Source organism: Aptenodytes patagonicus, chromosome 7 (genome assembly GCF_965638725.1).
Source record: "Aptenodytes patagonicus chromosome 7, bAptPat1.pri.cur, whole genome shotgun sequence".
NCBI classification, from domain to species: domain Eukaryota; kingdom Metazoa; phylum Chordata; class Aves; order Sphenisciformes; family Spheniscidae; genus Aptenodytes; species Aptenodytes patagonicus.
Genome location: NC_134955.1, coordinates 16,513,055 through 16,537,099, shown reverse-complemented (window position 1 = coordinate 16,537,099; position 24,045 = coordinate 16,513,055). Strand labels below are relative to the sequence as shown.

The 24,045-nt window shown below is 41.9% G+C and overlaps 1 protein-coding gene across 7 annotated transcripts in view; it reads right to left on the bottom strand.

Annotated features, from left to right (window-relative positions):
* KCNC1 (potassium voltage-gated channel subfamily C member 1) overlaps positions 1-24,045 on the bottom strand; it is a 134,349-nt gene that overhangs the window by 36,654 nt on the left and 73,650 nt on the right. For all 7 annotated transcript variants that reach the window (XM_076344102.1, XM_076344106.1, XM_076344104.1 and 4 more), the window contains exon 2: positions 361-1,294. In XM_076344102.1, coding sequence (XP_076200217.1) covers positions 361-1,294 — 934 coding nt within the window. The remainder of the gene's footprint in view (positions 1-360; positions 1,295-24,045) is intronic.

Genomic DNA, 24,045 nt, shown 5'->3' with positions numbered 1-24,045 from the left:
AGCTCTCAGGAGCCTCTGAGATGCATTACACAGTCCAGCAACATAGCTGTAGAACTCTCAAAATTCTTCCACTAGATGTAACAGCTCTTCAAAATATCTTGAGACTTGTATGCCCTTAACCAGGACCAAAGTTTTGGCTCCTAGAGCGTGCTCTCATCCTTAGTTTTGCTGATCAGCCTCCACTGTACCATTTGTCCCTGCAACCTAGACTTCACACATATTATTCACTGTGTGATGGTGGGACTAGAATGGATAAATGTGCTACCCATTGCTCTAAGAAAGCAGTCTGGCTGAATCTTAAATCACTACGCGGGATGGAGGTTAACGGTCAGATGGACATTCCTCTAAGAGGTTTCCTACCTGCTCTGTTAATTTCTAAAATTTCTTCTTGGGCCAGAGGGCAAGTGTCGCTCTGAGTACTGTGGTGTGGAGAGTTTACGACAGATTTACAATAATTGGGGGATCCCAGCTGGGGTGGCCTCGGGATATGCTTCTTTTTTTTCTTTGGTAGCTTCTGCTTAGCCATAGCTAAGGAGTAATACATTCCGAAATTGTTCACAATGACAGGGACAGGCATGGCAATGGTCAGCACACCGGCAAGAGCACAGAGGGCCCCCACCAGCATGCCTGACCAAGTCTGAGGATACATGTCTCCGTAGCCCAGGGTCGTCATGGTGACAACAGCCCACCAAAAGCCGATGGGGATATTTTTAAAGTGTGTGTGTTCACTGGCACTAGGGTCATTTGGTTTAGCACCTATTCTCTCGGCATAATAGATCATCGTGGCAAAGATTAAGACGCCCAATGCCAAAAATATGATGAGCAGCAAGAATTCATTTGTGCTGGCGCGGAGGGTGTGTCCCAAGACCCGCAACCCAACAAAGTGGCGGGTCAGCTTGAAAATTCGCAGGATTCGCACGAAACGGACTACGCGGAGGAAGCCTAGGACATCCTTAGCAGCTTTGGAAGACAGGCCACTGAGTCCAACCTCTAGATAGAAAGGCAGTATGGCCACAAAGTCAATGATGTTCAAAGAGTTTTTGATAAATTCCACCTTGTTTGGGCAGAAAGTGACTCTCATCAAGAACTCAAATGTAAACCAGACCACACAGACGCCTTCGATGTAGGTGAGAAAAGCTTCAGTCTCTGCTTCCCTGTAGTGCCGCACCTGGGTGTCATTCCCGATGAATTCAGTTTCTGTCTTGTTCACAATGGGGTTAAATCTCTCATGGGTCTCGAGGCAGAAGGTGGTGATGGAGACCAGAATGAAGAAGAGGGAGGCAAATGCCACATACTGTGGAAAGAAAGATATGAGAGAAATGTTAAACAGTAGGTTAAGTACAGGGGCTTTCATTCTGAAACACCAGGAAGAGACAAGAGCTGTATTAAAACTAAAGATAATACTAAACCTTCTTCCTGTGGGCTAAAGATGCCAAGTCTCACCTGCAAAGACGGCCTAACGTTCAAACTTGGAGGGAGAGCAGTATATAAGTACATGCTAACATCCATTCCTATACAGATAGCACTTTAGTGTGAGTGTAAATTTAAGCAAGCATTTAAATCTCAGAGCTTTCTGTGAGATTTAAGGTTAAGGACATATTGAAATTCTACCTTCCTGAACTTGGTCTTCTGTTACTTCCTGGTCTTAAAGATAGAGCATACCTCCTAGGACAATTGTCATGCAAGAGTCTTTTTGCAGCATTGTGTCAGTGGTATGGTGGCTGCCTCCTGTTCCCAGCTTAGTGATAGTTGTGGTATTTCAGATCTCAGTAATGTGCTAGTAAATACTAGTGGCAGTCTCAGGTGGGCTCTACAGAGAGGAGTGGAGTCTTGCTTGGCATTGTCAGCCGTTCTTGCCAAATCCCAGGGACAGGTTGAGGAACAGTCACATATCAAACCAAGCTCTCCTAGAGTAAACATCTTCTCTGTTCTCATTTGCCTTCTCCAGATCTTTTGGGGGTGGGGGACAGAGAGGGGAAGAAAGAGGTTTCAGGTAAGGCTGTCAGTTGATCCAAAAGGAGACACATCTATTGGATTTTACCAGACAAGGTTTTCTTGAAGAGATTCTCATTACAATGTAAGACTTATACCAGAACTAGATGAATCTTTTTTAAGGCTGTTGGATTACAGTTTGGTTAATCAAGTTACAGTGAAGGTGGTAGCAACCCCCAAAGTCAATGAGTCTTTATCTTAGGAGTATTTGCCTCTTCTGCTTCAGTTCCTGCTTTTCATAGACTCATAGAAAGGTTTGGGTTGGAAGGGACCTTTAAAGGTCATTAGTCCAACCCCCCTGCAATGACCAGGGACATCTTCAACTAGATCAGGTTGCTCAGAGCCCCGTCCCACCTGACCTTGAATGTTTCCAGGGATGGGGCATCCACCACCTCTCTGGGCAACCTGTGCCAGTGTTTCACCACTCTCATCGTAAAAAATTTCTTCCTTATATCTAGTCTGAATCTACTTTCTTTTAGTTTAAAACCATTACCCCTTGTCCTATTGCAACAGGCCCTACTAAAAAGTCTGTCCCCATCTTTCTTATAAGCCCCCTTTAAGTATTGAAAGGCTGCGATAAGGTCTCCCCGGAGCCTTGTCTTCTCCAGGCTGAACAACTCCAACTCTCTCAGCTTTCATCAGCCTAAAGGAGATATCTTGGTTGTATTCCAGGATGATTAAGAGGTACAGTCAGGCCAAAATTCACAGCTCTTGTAACCACAGTTCCTCTGCTCAATCCTCCTTTAATCAATAAAGTAGTTTGCATATATCTAAGAAGTCTCTTTGTGTGTTGGAGTGGTACAGTAACGGTAATACCTCTTTCCATTTCACTCCCTACATCTGTTATCTTCCTGTTTGTCTTGTGCGTCACCTTGACAAGAGACATCACATAAGATGATATTTCACTGTCTTCATGAGCATGAGCAACTGTGGTAATTATTCAAATATTCTTATAGTGTCCTGTTATTCATAATGTCCCTTTTTCAGCAGTGTAGCCAAAATAGGGGTTAAAAAGAACTAGTTTCTTCTAATTGTCTGTTGCCAGTAAATGCAGTGCAATAATCTAAAAGAAATTGCTGCCAAAGGAATAGACCAGTTAAAAATAACCTATGCTTCAAGCTACCAAAGCTCTCTTGCAATCAAGAAGTTCCTCCTGTCTGCTTTCCTGGGTTGACCTGAATGCAGAATTATGCTTGACCTTCTGTATTAGCAAACAAAGTCAAAAGCAAGGATTTGCCACAGTTTGAGGTGAACCATTTAATAGAATACAGAACAACCGGCAGAGAATAAAATCACAGAATTGTTTAGGTTGGAAGGGCCCTCTGGAGGTCGTTTGGTACAACTTCAAAGTTGGAGCAGGTTGCTCAGGGTCTTGTCCAGTCCAGGTCTGAGTATCTCCAAGGTTGGAGATCCCACAGCCTCTCTGGCAGCCTGTGCCAGTGTTTGGCCAGTAAGAGCAAATAAGCTTGGAAGGATACAGAAGCAAACAGGCTCTTCTGCTTTTCAAATCCAACTTTGTTGCCAAAGAGATCAGAACCTAGCCATTGTCACAGATTTAAAAAAACTCAGTACCGTCCCCTAAATGCTTCAGGCTATCATAGCATTGTTATGTGATGATCTAATATACGTGCTGATATGTGCTAAAATCAGTGTCTAATATAAATAGTTGTCTGGAAGATAAACAATCTGGAGGGTAGGGAAATTGAGAAGCAGGACTGCGGGTATCTTTTTATCAGATTCTCCTGTTAAACAGGGAAATTTCTCCATGCACAGTTCTCCATCTGTAAAATAGCTTAAAAAAAAAAAAAACAGCTAATGTTTGTCATGTGCTTTGTGATCCTAGATAAATGTGTACAGGTTCTATGTGCTTTCATTTTAATGTTACTGACTTTAGTATATCAACAATTTCCCTGAAAAGTAAGCTGAAGAGTATTTTTAGTGGTCAAAGTCAGTTTGTGTATGATATTGTTAACACTCAGAGCTTAATTAGGTAGAGGTTAATACCCCAATTGTCTGAGTATGAGTAAAATGAGAAACAAAAAGCATCTTGTACTAAGAACTCAGGAAAATGTTCCTAGCAGCCTCAGCATGTCTGCTCTATTTCAGCCTGGAGCAGAGTTTTACCATAGAGTCATAGAGCCCTGAGAATTCAAGCTGCAGAAGGAAATGCTGATACTTTGTTAAGTCAGGTAACGCTCACAGATAAGAAGCAGAGAGGGAAATGAAACCATTTTGCATTTTAAGGGGTCTGTGAAGAAGGCCCCTTTCTTTATGCTGACTCAAAATGCAATTCTCCTCTTGGTGTATATGAGTATCTCTCCTGAGTGAGTTTTTCCTGCTTAGGACAACCTTCAGGCTGACCTTGCACAGCAAGTATCTTGAAAAGTGATGTTTTGTTGTATTAAAGGTAAGAAATAACCAATTCTGACAGGACATTTAAGTTCTCTGCAGTGGTACATGCTAGCAGCGTTATCAGTAGAGAACATCACACCCATGATCTCTCTTGCTGTTAGCCCTTGTGTGTGCACACCTTGGCTTCAGAGGGGAATTGAGAACTTTTAGTTCCCAGTTCAGCAGAGCAGGAAGCACCTGCTAAATGAACATGAAGCGTTTGCTTCCTTCTATCTGTATTTAACAACATCCAGAGCCCTTCTGGCAGGGATGGGCATGTTCTTGAATGCTTTGCAACTTTGGAAGTGTGGGTCTGCTTTCGAGATTTCATAAAACCATGTCTGAGCAATGGTATTGACAGGAAGAATCCCAGTATTTCTTCTCTAATTTAATTTTTTTCCCTCTGTTGAATTACTATCTAATCCTAAAACCTTTTTTATATTTGGGAAGTAAAAATGCTCCTTAGTCATTCCATGCTTCAATATTGAAAGGCCCTTGTTTTTTGTCTTAGAAGAAAGTCTGCACAGGCTGAAAGGAGAAGACAATGGAGAGCAGCCTTTTAATAAAGGTCCCATTACAGTTCCCCAGTCCCTTGGCTGATCCAAAGAGGTGCAGAAATGCCTGAGAATCAGGCCTGACAATTCATTCACTGGCACCCATCTCTGATAGATTTGTCACCTGCAGCTGCTTGGGACGCAGAAATTTAGCAGCTTGCTGCAAACGAATGCGTAATGTATCATTGGCATAGATTTATGTTTGTGATCCCAAATTTAGATTGCCCCCGCCCCTTTTGTCTTCTGAATATTTTTCTTTGTTAATTATCTGATATAAGATCTCGCAAGCTGTAAGCAATATCCAATAGCACCAAATTCAGCAAGTATGGTTTTCTAAGGAGACCAGCATTCATTCATGCCAAAGGGGTCAAAAAGAGAGTTCTCTCTGGCCCACCGTCAGAGGCCAACAGAGATCAGCCATCACGCCCAACAGCTAGCTTGTCAAGTCCAGAGATGAGCAATCCTGATAAAATCTAGTGAAGACTATGGGACTCGTACGTGTTCTAATGTCTTTTAAAATAAGGCTATCTCTTTTTATTTCACTAATAATGGCCTGAACACTAATGAATTGCTCTTGTATTATTTAGTCGTTCTTAATCTTCTTTCTCCTTACATTTTACAACAGAATTTCTCTTCTTCCTAGGATCTGAATGGGCTGGGGGAAAGGAGTGAGGATTTTATGAAGTGATGTCACGTGCTGCTGAGTTACATAATGGCAGCTAAAATTTTCTATAATTAAAGAAAATACCTAGGTAAAGTGTTTGAAGTGATCAAAACTCTTTTATCTCCTTTGACACATGTGAATGATTCCTATTTCACTAGAGATGCTGCTGCCATTGCTTTCTTCTGGCTCTAATACCAACAAAGAAAAATCTCAGATTGTCCAAAACCACAGAAGCCGTGAGAGAAGGCAGAGAGGAGGTTTTAAAAGGGGATATTTTGATTAAAATATAAGTTACATTAAAATGTCTTCATTCTGGAGAGAGAAGAAATTACACTCCTGCATAATTTCTGTTAATAGCAGATATATTTTAATAAGGTTATTTTGAAAGAGTCTAAAAGACGTCATGCCCATAAGTGGAGAATTTCATCATCTAATTTATATTGCCTCTGATTAAATCAATCTATCTATCTCAAAATCTATCTCAAAGGCATGCTTCTCCACTGCCCTATGTCTAACCTAGCCATTATTGCCAGTGCAGTGTGAATATGAAGTGCCAATTAATTCAGAATAGTAGTGTTTCACATCAGCTTTGCATAGCTGTAAAAGGAGCAAGGTAACAGAATCAGACCTACCCTCTCATGAATAATGAGCCAGTATCTTTCCACTCAGCATGGAAAAAGAAAACAAAAGTCCAACAGCCTTAAAAACACAAATAAACCTAATACATGAGGATTAGGAGGCTAGGCTCACTCAGAAAAAAGGTCTGAGGATTGGACCAGACAGTATTAAATACACAGGTGTGGCTTTTTACTTCTGGGAATCAGTTTTTAAAACAGCACTTTATCTTGCATTACTGAGATGGTTTTGGTCTTGGAGATAAACCTTTTTTATGCTTTGTTTTAAACAAATAAGCCCAGTAACCTACTAGAATTCATTGATACAGTGCTTGGAATTGCCAGGCTTCAATGCAGATGGGCAGTGAAGGCTGGTGATGAAAGCATCGGGACAGAAATCAGATGACTGAGGCTCTTTTCCAACCTCCACCACTGACACATTCTTGGTCTTCAAGCATGTGTGCCTGCATCTTTAGCACCATCCTTTGTCTACTTTTTCTTTTATTGAGATAGTAAACTCTTTGGGGCTTGGGACTGTCTGCCAATTTATGTCTGTCCAGTGTCCAGCCCAATGTATGTCTGGAGCAAGGACCTGGGAAGGGAGACCTTGGCCGAGTCTTTGATAAGAGAGACACCTCTCTTAGACCACAGACAACAAGAAAAGTGGGTGGTGGCAGTGGAAGCAGCATGGCTTTTGCAAGTCAAGTTTCAGTAACTTCAGTGTGTGTTTTCTAGGACATAGTGGTCTACACGACACACCGTTCATAATTAATTCCAGATCACGCGTTCAGAGTGAGTTAGTAGAAGCTGCACGCCGCAGACGGGTGCTCTTCTCCTTTGATGCTGCTCAGAATCATTTAACAATCCTCACTCAAGCTAGATGGGAGAAAAGAAACAGATCACATTTAGAAAAGATTTGCCAGCCTCTCCCTTTGCAACTGCTAACAGAAATATTTAAAAGGTGATTCTTAATCCCTATCCTTTTGCAGGCAAATTCAGGAAATTCTACCCTTCCCTGAACCTCTGGATGAAAGGCAGAGGAAGGTGGCATTTTGTTTCAACTACATCTGTTGAAGCATCAGGAAATTTTCTATAGAAGTGGCACCCTCTCTTTCTACTGATCTATTCTGGTGAGTTTTGGTTTTAATGACAAAAATATTTAAATCACTACATCATAACTCTCCTGGTCCTGTTGAACCAACAAAGCATAGGAGCTAAGCAGTTGTCGTCTTAGTCTGTATGAGCAGCATAAGATTTGCTGCTTCTCTCATAGGCGAATCCAGGGCTTGCCAAGACTGAAATGGGAGATGAGAACACTCTCACCATACGTCTTTGTCTCCAAAGGAGAAATTAGTGCTGTGGGGCTTCCAGAAAAGTATGTTGTAACTCTAGTGAGATCCAGTATGTTGGGGTTGGGTTTTTTGGGGGGGGGGATGGAGGAGGAGGGTGCGGGAGCAGGCAGGGATAATAACAAAAAATCCCAAGTCTAGTAATTTTTCAGTAAGTCTATGACTGGTAAATGCTGTATATCTTGCAGGAACAAGCTAGGCTCAGAAGAGTTTCAGATCAGGGCTGGCAACTCATCAGTTGTTTTTCTACAAAGCATCAGTAATTCAAATATACCCAGATCCCTGTGCTTTTTGCTAGACCTGCATAAAACTCCATGATTTCCATTCACAAGGCATCTCTTCAAATACCTTACCAACTTTCTTTTACAGTAGTTCATCTGCTTGAGGTTTGTCTCTGAAAACTATTACACCTGCATGAAGCTGCCAACATTTGCCTATCTGTGACTTGAATCACAAAGCTTTGCCTAGTTTTTATTTTAATCTGAAAACGATACTTTAACCACTCTTCATTTAAAACTTAGTCCATGTATCACCAAAATGTTCAACAATAGAGACAAATCTTTTTGCTGCAGCTCAGCCAAAGTATGGGTTAAATGAAAGCTGCTTTAAAATATTGCTTTATAACCACATTATTATCTGTCAAGACCGATTTTCCAGGCTTTCTTAGAGATATGGACCCTGATTCAAACAAATGACTAATTTTAAATGTGCAAGTAATTCTGCTGAAATTTTGAAAGAAATATTGAATCTGTATGACTGATCAAATGACTAAATGTAGGCACATGATACTAGCAACCAGATAATGCTGTGGAACTGAGCAAAAGCTAGGACTCTGTCAAAAAGCGACCTCTGCAATATTTCATTAAGAATCCTAATGTAAGATGTTTTGAGATCCTTTGAGCAATGATTATGAAGCTGAAATTATTTGCAAGGGGAAAAATCCAGTTCTGCTTTTGTAGGTGTGATATAAGTATATGAGGGCCCAATCAGATGTTACCATGAAGCTCTTCTCTGTGAAGGGACAGATGACCATCTTGGCAGTCTGTCTTCTTTCAGTGAGATGATAAGACAATTGATACAGAAGCTCACATTAGCAAACATACTGGTTCACTCACAAGATTATTCAAATTCATGTTTCTTAGCTGAGACAAATGGAAGAAGTAGGCTTGCAGATAGACAAAGCTTGCTCCAGAGTTAGCTAAAAAGTCCACTAGCAGCTCATGGATGAAATGGTTATGTAATGCCAAAAAATATATGACAGCTTGCAAAAAAATCTTGGAATGCTTAGTGGCACGCAGACATGAAACAGCGTGTTAAAAAAAATGTGCAGTCATCTGTGGAAAATATGCTTAAGTTATTCGGTGTTGACATTGCAATAAATAAATTAGAAGCAGATCTCTCAAATGTTAGTCCTAGCAGGCAGCCATGTGCTTTGACAAGGTAGTTACTGGGATAAGCAAGACTGCATCAGAACTCGGAAGTGTGGTATGTACAGTATTTCTCTGTGACCACATGGCCAGCCAGCTGGTCACCACGCAAAGGTTGGAATGGTTCTTTGCAGGTCACAGGCAAGTTTTCCAGTTTCATCTGGGATAGATTAAATCTTGTGATTTAATAGGAACATTGTCACAGAAGAGATGTGAATTTATTTTGCAGGCTTCCTTGCTAGCTCCCTAGTCTGGCTGGTAGTGAGAACTATGTGGAGACAGTATGGTGGGAGTAAGAAATGTTTCATATTGCTCAGCAACAGCTCAATGGGAAATTCTTATCTTAACATATATAGATTCCTGATCCAAAAGGGCCCCAAGACTTCTGCAGCTGGGTATATGGGACACTGCAGAAGGAGCTGTAAGTGTTGAAAGTAACTCTTCCGTCTCTTTGAGGGACTGCAGAAATGTACATTTGGTAGGGACCTCCAAATGTCATTCCCCTGTCCCAAAGCACAGTCTTTGATCGTTCCTGAAAGATAGCTGTATTGACTGTTATTAAGGACCTCCAATGTTGAATATTGTAGACATTCTGCAGGGAATTTATCCCAGTGCTTCACCGTATTTTATCTGTATTTTTTTCTTTCTAATGCCTAACCTAAATCATCTTTGCTACATTTTAAGCTTGTTCGCTTTTGTCCTATCCATCACAGACAGCTAAGGATTTAGAAATTTGCAGATGTTTTCCTTCTTTTGCAAGCTAACAACCACTAAACATTAAAATGTTCCATGAGTCCTAGACTCCTGTTTTCATATGCTCATGCTTTTGCTGCATAAATTCAATATAATTATTAATCTCATTTTCACATGATGCCACACACTTTCATGCTGTCAGTTCTGTCAAATGCTCTAGAATTAAAGAAACTGAGAAAGTCATGTAACATCTCAGACACTGGAACATAAACTAACACATGACAAATGAAACCCGGGAACTTTAATTGCCCATTATTGCTAGGTTTTTCAGTCTTTTTCTGTTAGGCAGTAGGTAACTTTTTTTGGACTCTGCACACTTTCTCTTATAAACTGAAAAGGAGAGTTTTGTAGCAATGCCTGGTGGTAGTGTCATGCATTAGGTTTTTCAGGATCTCACCTCACCACCTTTGTTCTGGATGCTATTTTATCTCCTGAGAAAATCACACTTCCTCTCTGACTTGCTGCCAGTCCTTCCTGGTGGGAAGAGAAAAGTCATTTCTTATGCAATTCCTTGACAAAGGGGAATTCCTGACTAGAGCTAGACAGAATCCAACTGGGAAAACCCAAAGACTTGCAAAATCAGCTTAGACCTGAGGCTTCCTATGGTTTAGAAGTAGTTTTTATTTTTCTCCTTCCAAACTGAATAAAAAATCATGCACGTACTCATGGTTAGGATCAAGTGCAGCCAGATGAAGTTAGGTATGTATCTCTGACCAAGCCCCACATTTTGATTTTGGAAATGTGAAACTACAGAGATAATTGGTTGACAAGTTTTACTTTCTCGCATGCATAAAAGTGTGCATACACACACTCTCTCTCGTAAAGTTGCTAACTTAGGCATTCCTTTGACTTGAATTTAGCTGTAGGCTACATGAGTCCTGGGAGTCTTTGTGGGGTAGCAAGACTCTATTTTTTTCCCTTTTTGTTACAGCTTCTGCACTGTGACTTGCCCAAAGGTGGCTTAATTCACATGCTCATGCTTATAAGGAGTACATCCTCTCTCAAACCTACTTTTAGAGTGGTGCTAGAAGCCTTTCATAGAGCAGGAGACATATTCTGTAGCCTTTCAGGGCCCACCGTCAGTGGGGTTTGATTCACCAAACTCAGCTGCACACCAGCACCCGAGAAAAAATTGAAATTGTTACAAGTCTGAAGTAGGCAGAGGGTGCTCGGTGGTCTCCAACTCCGTTAGAAAGAGCATGCCCTGCTTGCTTATTTTTTTGCAAGAGGAAGCACTCCAATGTGTGGAAGTATTGAGTGCAAAACTCCACAAGGAAACACCTGAAATACACAGCAAGGCTTTGTCCTGAATACAGAACTCCTCAACCTAACATACAAGGCTGACTTTTCTTCCTGTGTTTTTTAAGCTAAGATATTTGGAGTGTGTTCCAGATCATGTTTGTATTCAGACAATAATGCTTCTGCTTCAAGACAAATTAAAATAAGCAGCTGTCAAATCTTTAGTAGTTTAAAATGTGGGTAGGCTGGCTACATAATCACCCTTGGACAGGGTGTGAAATCTACCTGCACGTCTTCCACGTGCACTCACCAAGAGCTGGTAGGGTGTGTCAGTCAATAGGATGCTGGCAGCTCCTATGTAGGACTAAGGGGAGGATCAAGAAGGCATCAGCCCCCAGAGGTGAGCAATTTGGGTCTGCATGCCTGCAAATTTATCTCCCAAAGCAATATTGTAGCAAAAGTAATTGTGATAGAATTCCTCTTTGGAGACACAGACCAACCTTTTTCATATTTGACCATGGATTTTTGAAACCTCAGTTTCTGACGACTCTGCAAGAGATGTTCCAAAGAGCTTTAAATTCCGGGAGCAGCTGAGTGTTTACCATCTGATAGTTGAGCTGAGCACCTCAGAACTGAGGCACTCAAAATAACTCATCACTCTGAAAAACTGGAAGCCCTGGGATCCCTTTGGTGCCACTAAATGTTGAGCTCAGGATTTCCTGTTTTCACTGCAGTTTATGTGGATGGATGTCACAGATGATGTAGTCCCTGAAAAGCCAGGCTTCTTAACAACGTGGTTGAAAATGAGGCATTAAACCCCAGACATTTCAATGACTGCTTCATTTTAGACAATTTCACATTATTCAGTGAAAACGTTTTTCATTAACTTTTGTTATTTTCCAGATTATGACGAGCAGTGTGTTGTAGACACTTTTCCTCCCATAGTGTTCACTTAGCTTAACCCATAGCTACCAGTTTGTGCTTTTAAAGCATTATGGCCACAGTTCTTTCCTTACCATTGTGCAGTGTGTAGCAGAAAAGCCCTGTTAAGCTCCTAGATGGCCTAAATATGTTACAAAATATTGAGACCTTTTGTGCCTTTGCTCTACAAAACCTAAATATCAAATATCCAAATTATCTGGTCCCATAATTTTAGTCAGTTGTTATAAAACATTAAGAAACTCCAACAACTATTAAAGCAAATGAGAAAGTATTTTGGAAAGCAAAGAATACTTTCATTCCCCAGTTAGGCAGAGTCTATTGCACAGCTTAATTTGTGCAAGGATATGCACAGGATGGGAGCATCCTCGCTCATACAAATTCTCCACTGACAACAATCTTTGCCAATACTAGGTTTTGACTGGCTATGAGCCATTTTGGATATCCAAATTAGTGACAAAGTAACTTATAAAACTGTGTTGGTAGGTTTTTGGAGGCAACTTCCAAAATAGCCTTTGTCATATAGTCTGTCTTGGCTCAGACCAACAAGATTGAGGGTATTGGACTTAGTGCTGACTGTTTTTTTTAAGAGCAAGTTCTCAGTAACGTGTTATGTTGCTCACAACACAGGATCTCTTGCCCTAGGAATGGTAATCCATATATTCATGGTAATGCCCCAAAATACAGGATTCTTCCCCAGTGCTAGTCCCACAAGCAGCTGAAGAGTTTCAAAATTCACTTGCTGTGGCAGAGTGGCTGCAAATTTCTACTCAATAATAAAATCCTAAGTATATATGAAGATGTGTGTCACCGATGGTGGAATAAAGAGAATCAATCTTTTGTATATACATAAATATAGAATAAGATTAATATAGAAATATAATTATAAATACAGACACACTTATATACTTGTGTGTGTATTAGTTATACTGTACTCTATTACAATAATATATGGTATATATTATAGGTTACATACAATGTCCTATGTAATATTTATAATATAGATACAATAATACATCATACTCTTATATAATATATATAAAAACTATAATATGCTAAATTATACATACAAATGTGTTAAATATAAATACATGTTTATATATTACGTATCTAATACCTGTCTCAAGGACTGCGGGGATGCCTGGCTGTAGCATGCCGAACTGGCAAAGGGGCCCGTTCTCCTCTCTTGTGCACAGCCCTGACAGGATAGCTACCATTACTAGGGGTGGCCTTGGATTAAGAAAGACCCCCTGAATGGGAGGGACCTGCCACCCAGAGGAAGATAGAGGCTGCCTGCGGGGACCAGAGGCCTTACAGAAATGGCCTCAGTGTCATAGCATCTCTGCAGCATCAAATCCCTCCTGTGACTCTTTCCGGAGCGCTGTGTTTCCAGGCCTTTTCCACTCATAAGCAAGGAGAGGAAGGGTTCTTCCTAGCCCTTGACTCCTGTCCTGTGTTGCCTTTCCCTCTGCTAGCCACAGCCCCTCTCCTCTCTTCCAGATCTGCCAGGGCTGCTCCTCCCAGGCAGAGAGGCATCATCCTGGGGACACCATTCTCTGGAAGGAGGCTTTACCAGGAGGACAGACTCGGGGCCAGCCAAGAGGATCACCTGCCTCACTCCTAGCACTCGGGATGCAGCATGGGCTTCCAGGTATTTTGCCCTGTAATCACGCTATGGACAGGAGGTTTGCTTCTACTGTCTGAATGCAGGTTGATCCGTGCAGTGTTGCTGCACAAGACCCACTCTGATTCCTATTCCAAAAACGGAACATAAGCCCTCTGCAGCGCAAATTCTTGCCTCAGTTTTTACTACTAATAATTTCCCTTTGTGGAGTTCTGCTTCACTCATTCCCAGGTACAAGATGTATACTTGCTATAGTCTCCTACCTACAGATCCCTTCTCTGCTGTGTTTCCAAATTTACCGTGCCAGTGAATGAAGGGGCTGTGGTGGTGATATCTGGCATTTCATCACCGTCTTTTGTCAACATCAGTTCTACTGTCTCTCTGAAGAGGAGAGTGTTTATGCCTATGTTTCTGTGGCTCGACTCTTAAATGTGCCAGCAGTAAACAATTGGAACCATAAGGCGGCCACTTTGTGCCAGTCTCCTGTTCAGGTGGTCACACACTTTGCTTCCCCAATAACTCTTTTTTTCTTTTTTTTTTTTTTTAGTGTCTCATGGGAAATGGCTTGTTTTCTTCATGGTGAGATTCTACTGTTTTGTGATCAAGTACATATATGATATTTAGGGAAAGGTATTTTTTTTCTCAATCATGTGCACCTTAGTCTGTTTTAAGTATCCTAGGGTGTCATCTTAAACTCTTTAAGTACTGTCTGTATCTTTGCCTTAAGAAATTATTGCTCCCGTATGCGAAAAACAAGGAAAATGTCCTTTTGCGGTGGAGCTTGATAACACTAGTTAGGTTTCCTATTTTCTAGGATGTTCTAGTAACTCTTTTAAACTTAGGCAGCACTTTACATTTCAAAGATGCCTTCCAGAGTTTGAGTTTGCCTACATAAAAAGAATCAGTTTGGGTTTGGCATAGAAGCTCTAGTTAGTTCTTTTTTTGTCCGCGAAGGTACCTCTGAAATACTGTGGCAAATCATGTGCCTGTCCAGGACTTCCAGTAATTACAAGGCATACTGTGACCACAGAAAACCTCAGGAAGAGATAGGACAGCTACAACCCAAACTCAGAAGGGCACCTGCCATCGCACGAGCACCTGTCATGGTATGCAGCAGAGGGCAGTTAGTGCACATTCCCACTCCCCTTGCTGACAGCACTATGCTGATTTAAAGGAGAGGGTTGTATCATCCTTTCCCTGGTAAAATATTTTCTCCTACTGTGTATATTCGCTATACCCAGTCTAGCTACACTAGTGCATACCTACAGACACGCAAAAACTCTGTGCTTATATGCAGGAGAGCGACTAAAAAAAAATTGTCCTCATTGTTACTTTTTTAAGGCTAAATGGATGAGTCACATATAACACCTGTGATACTAACTTGGCTATCAGTTACACGTAGGGACCACCCCTCCCATAAGCCAGTTCAACATTAGCAGCTGTGAAGTTCTTGCAGAGAGAGGATTTCCAGGGGTAGTGCTGCAGGGCTGATGGCACAGCATTGTCATCTTGCTCACAGCAGTTCAAAAGGGCTCCCAACAGCCCTTCGCAGGCAGCTACTGTGAGATCCACCATCTCATTTGGTGCTAGGGAGCTGCACTAAGTACCTCTCTCTGTTAACCCCTTTTAGTTGGGGCTGTAAAAGGCTCAGCACTACTGAGAAAAGGAGACCTTTAAACACCTACTGTGAGGTGTATTGCATAAGCAACAACCAAACACTTCTAAAAACAACCTCTCCTGCAGTCAAGGTTAAAAGAAAGATGGAAAGATTAGAAAAGGAACACAAGGTAAGTCATAGCCTGAACCTAGAGGAAAATTGTTTTCTACATAAGATGAAAGGAATTTACAGTATTTTAAGAGGTTTGCTAGCAATATTATTTAACCGTGTTTAGCTTGTGTCCTGCAGTACACTCAACATCTTGTGCGATAATAGGATCCTCTCATCTTTTATTGTTTGCTGCATTCTGGCTGTATCATCTGTGGTGTATTTGCATTTCTTCAGTTTATTCAAGTGCACATGCAGCTATAATGTGAACTGTGGTTGAAGAACCAACTTAGTTTCTGAATGCTATCCTCCAACATAAAGGAAATATCTTTCATTTGAAATAGCTCTGTTTGAATATTATGCATCTACCTGCACTACAAAGAACCTGAAATATTGCATAGCATTTAACAGTGTGGAACACTCTATGCCTTGAAAGTGCTGTTGAAATGTTAATATAGGTATCAATCTCTACAACTGTTTTGTAAGGCAAAACAAATAGATACTACTGTTCCATAGACGAGGTGATTGTAAGGCTCGAAGGTTAGAGCCTGTATTTCTCAAGTATGTTGTTTTAACTTTGACCATACAGTTACCAGTATTGAGGTCTTAGATTGGGGCAAAATTAGGGGATATCATTCAAAACATGTCTTAATATCCAGACTTCCAAAGGGACGGATAAGACTGTCAGATTCTGAGTGCTGAGCTGTTGTTAGGATACTGTGTCTGTTGGCCAAGATACAGTCCCCCAGAACTTGTGTTTGTGGAGTTCAAAGCCATCCGGTTGTGAAATTCCAGCTCAGTCTTTCAGCCATGCTCTTTCTTTTAACTTCGCAGTGCAGTGAGTCCCAACACATAGCAAATGTGGTGGTAGGGAGTGTGGGCGTGTAAAGGATGGGGGGCAGTGCTGTAGATTTGTGTAGGCTCTCAAAGTTTTGTTCTTCTTTGTGCAACTCTGCTACATCAATACCTCTAGAAATAGCTACTCTGGGTTAGAGAAGGGTGAGAACTTTTCCACTACCCTTTCTAGTGACTTCGATATTTTGTCATGAGACTCTGAAGTCCTCAACACTAAGATTTCTTATCAGATATTTTAGCAGGACCAGACTGCCAGCTTATGAAAATCTGGCCCTTAAGGAGATTTTGGTTTGGAGACTCATTAACTGTGAATCACCAGAAATCCCTAATCACTTTTTTGAAACCTTCCGTAGCAAGTATTGCCACAGAACAGGCACAAAACTGCATAAAAAAAATTAAAGGGAAATGGATGAAATGAACTGACATCAGACATGCATTGATTCCAAGAATGTAACTTCTCTCTGGGAACATCTGGATGAGTTGTATTTTCTCTCCTGAATGTGAGACAGACTGCTGTCCCATGTCCTTCTGCAGCATGCCCTTCTTTGCTTAAAGAAGAGCTTGGGCAAACAGTTACATACAAAAATCTACTTAGAAATAAGGTCTTTAAAAATAAAAAGTGGTCTGTAATGCTGACTTCTTTGAAAAAAGCAATTCATAGACTTGTGGGTAGTAAGGAAGGTGAATACAGTCAGCTACAGAAAACAAAGAGATGGGGGAGAGGGGCCTGGGTGTGAAGTCAAAGAACAGAGGAGAAAGCCTGGACTTGCATTCAAGCTAGATATTCTGTTAGCCAGCAAGGATGGAAAATAGCATGCACCCTAGAGGGGTTATTTTCACCCACTCCATTTCTAATTCTTCAGTGATTTGTGGCAATTGTGTGCTGCCACAGGCCTGCTTAGGGCATGAACTGTGTGCAAGTGAATGTCTGTAGGAAAGCACAAGAAACTGCTTCCCAGGCACAAAAAGTTAAAGATGATTTTAAAATGTAGAACTAGTTGGGTAATTAAAAGGTGCCAAAATCAAAGTTTGTGATTATTTTTTTAAAATTATTATTTATTTCTTAGTCAGAGCTTGAAGTATTTTTATATTTAACTTGCAGTATAACCTCAATGAGGAGAAAAAGGCAGCTTCCCACTGTGACCTCTTCCTTGAATGCCCTGTGCTTCAGATCAAGGTTGCACAATTTTCCGGAAAGGTGGAAAAGCCCTTTTCTCGTCCTGATGCATTAGGTGCAAGCAACTTCCCGAAGCACATTACTTGCAACTTAGCAACATAAATGCCCCTCTACCTCAGGATAATTCAGAGGACACTGATTTCAGTGTAGTAAATTGTTTCCTGCATAAAGCTGTCCTTTCTGGACTGTATAGGAAGCCTGTCTCGGGTACTGACTGGAGTCGGGGGAGTTAATGCACTCCTTGTTGCCACCTCCTTTGCCTCAGAAACAAGAACCCAGGATTTCTGACTCTTTTTTTCCCATCAATCCAGGCAGCTGCCCTGTGGTGGGGAACCTTGCTACACTGAGAAAATGCAATGTGGTAGGAGTCCATTTCTGCACCATTTCTTCCAGTGAGCAGTAGAGCTGGTTTTTGATGTGAAGTATTGCGCTGAGTATGTGATGATCAAGCTCTTCATGACACAGTCTCCCAGCGAGCTAAAGATTTGCAGCAGAAATATTAGCTTATTCTTAAACTGGCCTTGCAGGCTGAGAAAATTTGCATTTTGCAGACCTTTTGTCTCAATGCAAGTGCTGACATAGTACTAGGATTTTTTTTTTTTTCCTTTTCAAAATAGTCACAAAAGTTGGGGAGTGAGGAATTGCCAACCATATTTTAAAGGAGCTGTAGCCATGGTAACTGAGGTACCTTCAGTTACCAAGGTAACAAATGCAGCTCAACTGCCTTGCTGTAAAGCCAGATGAATCTACTCATGATCTGTTGATTTTAAGATGCTTTATAAATTGTTGAGCTATTTTAGGCACTTAAATCCATAAATCAAAATGTCTGTTAAAATGACCAATACACTGTGCTATTTATGAGTTATTAACCGCATTCTTATTTCACCAACTGGATTTTTTTTCCCCTATCAATGTATCTTGGCTTTTTCCACTCCTAGTTTTTCTTATTTATTGTTTAGAAAATGGTTCTTCTGTCTGAAACAGGTGATTCATATTATTGCTGGTTGTAAATCTTATTCACTGGAGAAACCCTACCCCCTGCTCCAGTCCTGCAGTCTCTAAATGGAGCTTTATGTACTTCTGCCCTGAAACCACAAAATATGTTTCGCTAAAAATTTGCTAATGAATTAAATCAATACAATTTGGAATGAGTTCCATCTCAAACAATCAATACAGGCCCAGTGATGTACAACAGGCAGGCAGGTAAATTGGTCTAAATAAATTTACAATTGATTTTACTTTTAAAAGCAAATTAGGACATTTATAGTTTTACCAAATAAGATGAACTGCAACTTATGCAAACAAGTGTATTCCTAGGTTTGTCTTTTCTAATACTAGTAGTGGACCTGTTACTATTTATAGCTCAGTAACTTTTATGCCTGGGATAACGTGCATAATTTCTTGGCCCAAAAGCATGGGTTGCCTATTATTAAAACAGGTCATGTTTATTCAGGATTTCCCTGTATTAGATTGTTTTCGCTAATAATTTGTGGTAGCCTCTGCTCATTAATGAACACTTAACTTACACTGAATTATGCAATCCTTATGTGATAGGTTTACACACCTGTGTCCTGGTATGGATGTGCAATGAAGGCCAGGACCTGCCTTCTGCCCGTGCCTCTGGCGGTATTGCTAGCTTGGGTGGGCGCACCAGCGCTACGTGCCTTTGCTTTTCTCTCCCCTATCTGTACTCCCCACTTTGCAGACTTTGCCACTGGCTTGTGTGCACAAGGAAAAGTAGACCCTTGTAGGAGAACACTTTTTTGTCCAAGTGGAGCATTGTGTTGAGAATCTGAGCTGCTTGACTCTGGAAGGAGTATGTACTAGGACATGCAGTCCAAGGTCATCAGAGCTGCATGTGCATAGAGAGCTTGGATCTGGAAGGAGCGTAGCCATGACGTTGTGCCCAAGTCTGTATGATCTGCTGTTCCTAATCTGCTAATTTGGAGGTATTTCCCCTGCACGGATGACTCATTCAGAGACATGCAGCAGCCATATCACTGGGAGGGGAGCAAAATCTAGCTCTTCAGAAATATGCAGTGCCTGCTGCATTCATTTCTTGTGTTTAACCATGTTGTTTCAATAGTTACGCAAAAGCTTACAGACTGAAACCAAGTAAGATTCTGAGTTACTGAAAAGCTGAGTTGTAGAAAGTTCCCTTAGATCTGTTTATTTTGAGTAGTGGTGTCAGCAATGCTGTAAGACTGGCGAGGCTAAGAAGCTGCCTTTAAAAACCCATAGATATTTAGGCAGATGTCATGGGATTTAACACAGCCATTGGATTTTGAAGGTGCTTAGCTTATTTTCCCTGAACAACATATGCTTGCTAATGAGCGTGACGTTACAGTCCTCTCGGTGTTCTTGTGTAATGACCATTAGCATGAGTCATTCTCCTTGCTGCTTGCTCAGAAAATCCTATTAATTCTTCACAGGCATACACAACTCCCATTAGTATTAAAGATGAGCAAATCGGTTAATAGGTGTTGCTTTAACCCTAGGTTTTTGGCATATCAGATGAGACATCATTCTTACAAATGTTGGAAGTGAGAAACACTAAAAGGTATATTTTGTACATCCTGCTGCAACTGGGAGGCCTTTCCAGGGTTATTCAGGGCATTATAAGGGATGAACTTCTCTTCATTTAAGGGAGAATGCCAGAGTAGAATTTTTTTTTTTTTTTTAGCCTCATCATGCTCTTTCATCCCATTATTCCTATTTACCTGCCGCTTTGTTTTGCTCAGCTTTTCCCTCCTTGGTCAAAGTGCCCTTCAGATTGTTGCAAACTACTTTTTTACCTCTTTAGTCAGTTGCTTAGCAAAGATGGATATATTGAGTTGGTTCAATCTGTCTTCCTAGTTTCAGTTATTCTAGCCTGAAGAGGTATCTTTTGGTTTTAGTGATGATTGCCTAAAAAATAAGGATGTGGAATGCTGGGATCTCTTCAAAGCTCAGTTTAGACTGGAATATTTTTAACTTGAATATTGACCCGTTCCCTGATATTTGAGTTGAAGCTTCAATGTTATTGTTGTTATTGATGGGGATAATTTGGTATTGTGCACAGACATGTTTAAATTGATAGCATGTTATAAGGATTTTACTTCTCAACACCACAGTTTAAAAAATCTAATTCGTCTGCCGGTTTGTCTGCCTTTCAAACCTACTCAACAAGCAGCTCAAGTACAAGATGTTCTTGTCTGCTGCAACTGACAGATACGCTGCACTTACCCAGCCCTTCCCATCGCCTGCCAGACAGGGAACTGTATCAAGATAGCTGAGCTGCCTGAACATAAAGAATACCTGGACTGATTCAGTGACTCATGAATGCAAGAAGTATCATGCAATGCATTTATTACAGTGTCATGCTCTTATAAGTGGACTTGAATTTCTGGCTTGCTCTCTGGGATTAAATATTTTCAACATTGACTGGAGAGTTTCTCTTCCCAGCTCTCATTTAGGTTTAATGGTAGCCACGCGGCTGAACTTTCTTCTCCGGGCTTTGAAAATGCCAGTTGGCACTGTTACTTCAGAGATATTTGGGAAGTGGCCTGGTTTCATCAATCCCATGGGCCAGGGACCCTGGATGTGACCTGGTCATTAAGGCTAGGGCTAAAATATAAGGTAATTGAGTCAAAGATGGGGAAGCAGAGAGGTGTTACTTTGTAACACCTGCCTTTGTATTTTTTTCCAAAAAAGCTCATGTAGTGGAAGGTGGTATGTCAACAATTATGAAAAAGAGAGGTTAACTGCTGATCTCCTGCTGAAAGGCAACGCTGGAGTTTCCTTCCACTCCTGACACAATGAATTTCATAACCGTTGATTTTTCTAAGTTATAAATGGCTGTTGGGTTGACTCTTTAGGCCCCAGTCTTGTATGCAGAAATTCAGATAAAGCCTCTGGTTTATCATAACTTTCTAGCATTTGGAAAAAGTGCCAGGGGTGGAAAACAACACGGAGAACTAGAGCCTCTTGGCTCATGGTGAAGAATGGTGGCCGTGGGAGCTGGAAAACCACCTTCCTTGATGTGCTGTAACTAGATGATCTCAGCCTCCAACGCAGTCAGTGCCTGCTTCGCATTGCCATGGCTGCCTTATTTTGACCCTTTAACCCCTTTCTCTTTATTTGATTTGTATGTGCAGTCAGTTTCTGCATTCTGGGATCCCTTTCTCATCTGTGCATGTGTGTGTGAAAGGGGAGGAGTATTTGTTCTTAGGTCCTTCTGCTATTTTAAATACAGAAATAGACTGGAGCCTTTTGAGAAGGCAGTAAATTCTTCTTACAATACCAGGGACATGTATCGTTGGGTTAAAAAAAGAGTGCTGATGCAAAGCTAGTCTGTATCTTGGAAGACAAAATCTTTTTGCTCTCCATCACTCCGAAAAAGATTACTATTGTGAGGAAGCAAAGAAATACAAAATGGGGAGAAGGTGGTGTGTCTAAATGGCTTATAGTCAGTAACTTTAAAATAAGACATCTCTTTCATTCTAGCAAATGAATTGACAGAAGCTGTTGTTAGGTTTTTCTGACAGCCTTTTTTCCTATGTGCACTGCAGCACAAATACTAAATTCTCTAAATTGCCCCCAACAGGAGCTTCACCAGTACTGCAGTGACTGTATCTTCTGTGGGAATACCTGCTGTAGTTTGCAGCTGGCTGGTTTGGTGGGTAGGTTAGCAGCACAGCCCAGGCCTGCCAGCTGCTTGATTAGACATGTTAATGTGCGTTCTGTGGCCAATGCTTAAGGGGTGATTTTTACTAATAAGAGCAAGGGCTTTGAGGGAGGGGGTGTTTCTATAGGTTGAGTGCAAGAATGTGCTTTCAGTTCTCTTGTTTCTTACAGCCAATTTCCCTTTCTCTTTATCCTGGGACTTCACCCTGTACAGCTGAGTTGAGGAGCAGTGTGCATGTAAGGGGGAAGGAGAAAGTGATGAGAACAAGGAAACATGACATTGCACTAATTAGCTCTCTGCTGCTTGGCAACAAATAAATACTACTTGGGAGCAACAGGAGTAAGACTGAAAAGAAAAGCAGGTAGCTGAACTGAGTTAGGATTTGACACATTTTTTTTAAAATCTGTCCTCTGCTCCTTACTCTTTTTTTTTTTTTTTTTTTTTTAAACTCATAAATGGAAGAATAAGGAACTGAGTGAGATTATTCCCTATCCTGGCATGTTTTCTTTGGCAACATATAACTTCCAAATAGTATATGCTCAATAGTATACTAAGTCTTGTGCATTGAGCAAGGACTGCACACAGGTGGAGGTGTCATGTGATATGTTTTTTTCATCAATTTCCAGAATGATGGAGATGTTAGATGCAGATTACTTCATTGGCAACTCAAGAAGAGTACAGGGATCTCGTTAGGTCATGCAGAGAGGAAATGAGAAAGGTAAAACCCTAGCTAGAACGCAATCTGGCCGCTGTCGTTAAAGACAACAAAAAAAGTTTTTACAAATATATTAATGACAAGAAGAGAGCCAAGGAGAATCTCCATCCTTCATTGGATGCGGGGGGCAACATTGTCACTGAGGATGAGGAAAAGGCTGAGGTACTCAATGCCTTCTTTGCCTCAGTCTTTAACAGGCAGACCAGTTATCCTCAGGGTACTCGGCCCCCTGAGCTGGAAGACAGGGACGGCGAGGAGGATGAACCCCCCATAATCCAAGAGGAAGCAGTCAATGACCTGCTACGCCACCTGGATGCTCACAAGTCTATGGGGCTGGATGGGATCCACCCGAGAGTGCTGAGGGAGCTGGTGGAGGAGCTCGCCAAGCCACTCTCCATCATTTATCAGCAGTCCTGGTTAACGGGGGAGGTCCCGGACGACTGGAGGCTTGCCAATGTGACGCCCATCTACAAGAAGGGCCGGAAGGAGGATCCGGGGAACTACAGGCCTGTCAGCCTGACCTCGGTGCCGGGGAAGATTATGGAGCGGTTCATCTTGAGGGCGCTCACAAGGCATGTGCGGGACAATGAGGGGATCAGGCCCAGCCAGCACGGGTTCGTGAGAGGCAGGTCCTGCTTGACCAACCTGATCTCCTTCTGTGACCAGGTGACCCGTCTAGTGGATGAGGGAAAGGCTGTGGATGTGGTCTACCTGGACTTCAGTAAGGCCTTTGACACTGTCTCCCACAGCATTCTCCTAGAGAAGCTGGCGGCTCACGGCTTAGACAGGTGTACTCTGCGCTGGGTCACAAACTGGCTGGACGGCCGGGCCCAGGGAGTTGTGGTGAATGGAGTTAAATCCAGTTGGCAGCCAGTCACGAGCGGTGTTCCCCAGGGCTCAGTACTGGGGCCGGTCTTGTTCAATATCTTTATCGATGACCTGGATGAGGGGATTGAGTGCACCCTCGGTAAGTTTGCAGACAACACCAAGTTGGGCGGGAGTGTTGATCTGCTCGAGGGTAGGAAGGCTCTGCAGAGGGACCTGGACAGGCTGGATCGATGGGCCCAGACCAACTGTATGAGGTTCAACAAGGCCACGTGCCGGGTCCTGCACTTCGGCCACAACAACCCCATGGAACACTACAGGCTTGGGGAAGAGTGGCTGGAAAGCTGCCTGGCAGAAAAGGACCTGGGGGTGTTGGTCGACAGCCGGCTGAACGTGAGCCGGCAGTGTGCCCAGGTGGCCAAGAAGGCCAATGGCATCCTGGCCTGTATCAGAAATAGTGTGGCCAGCAGGAGTAGGGAAGTGATGGTGCCCCTGT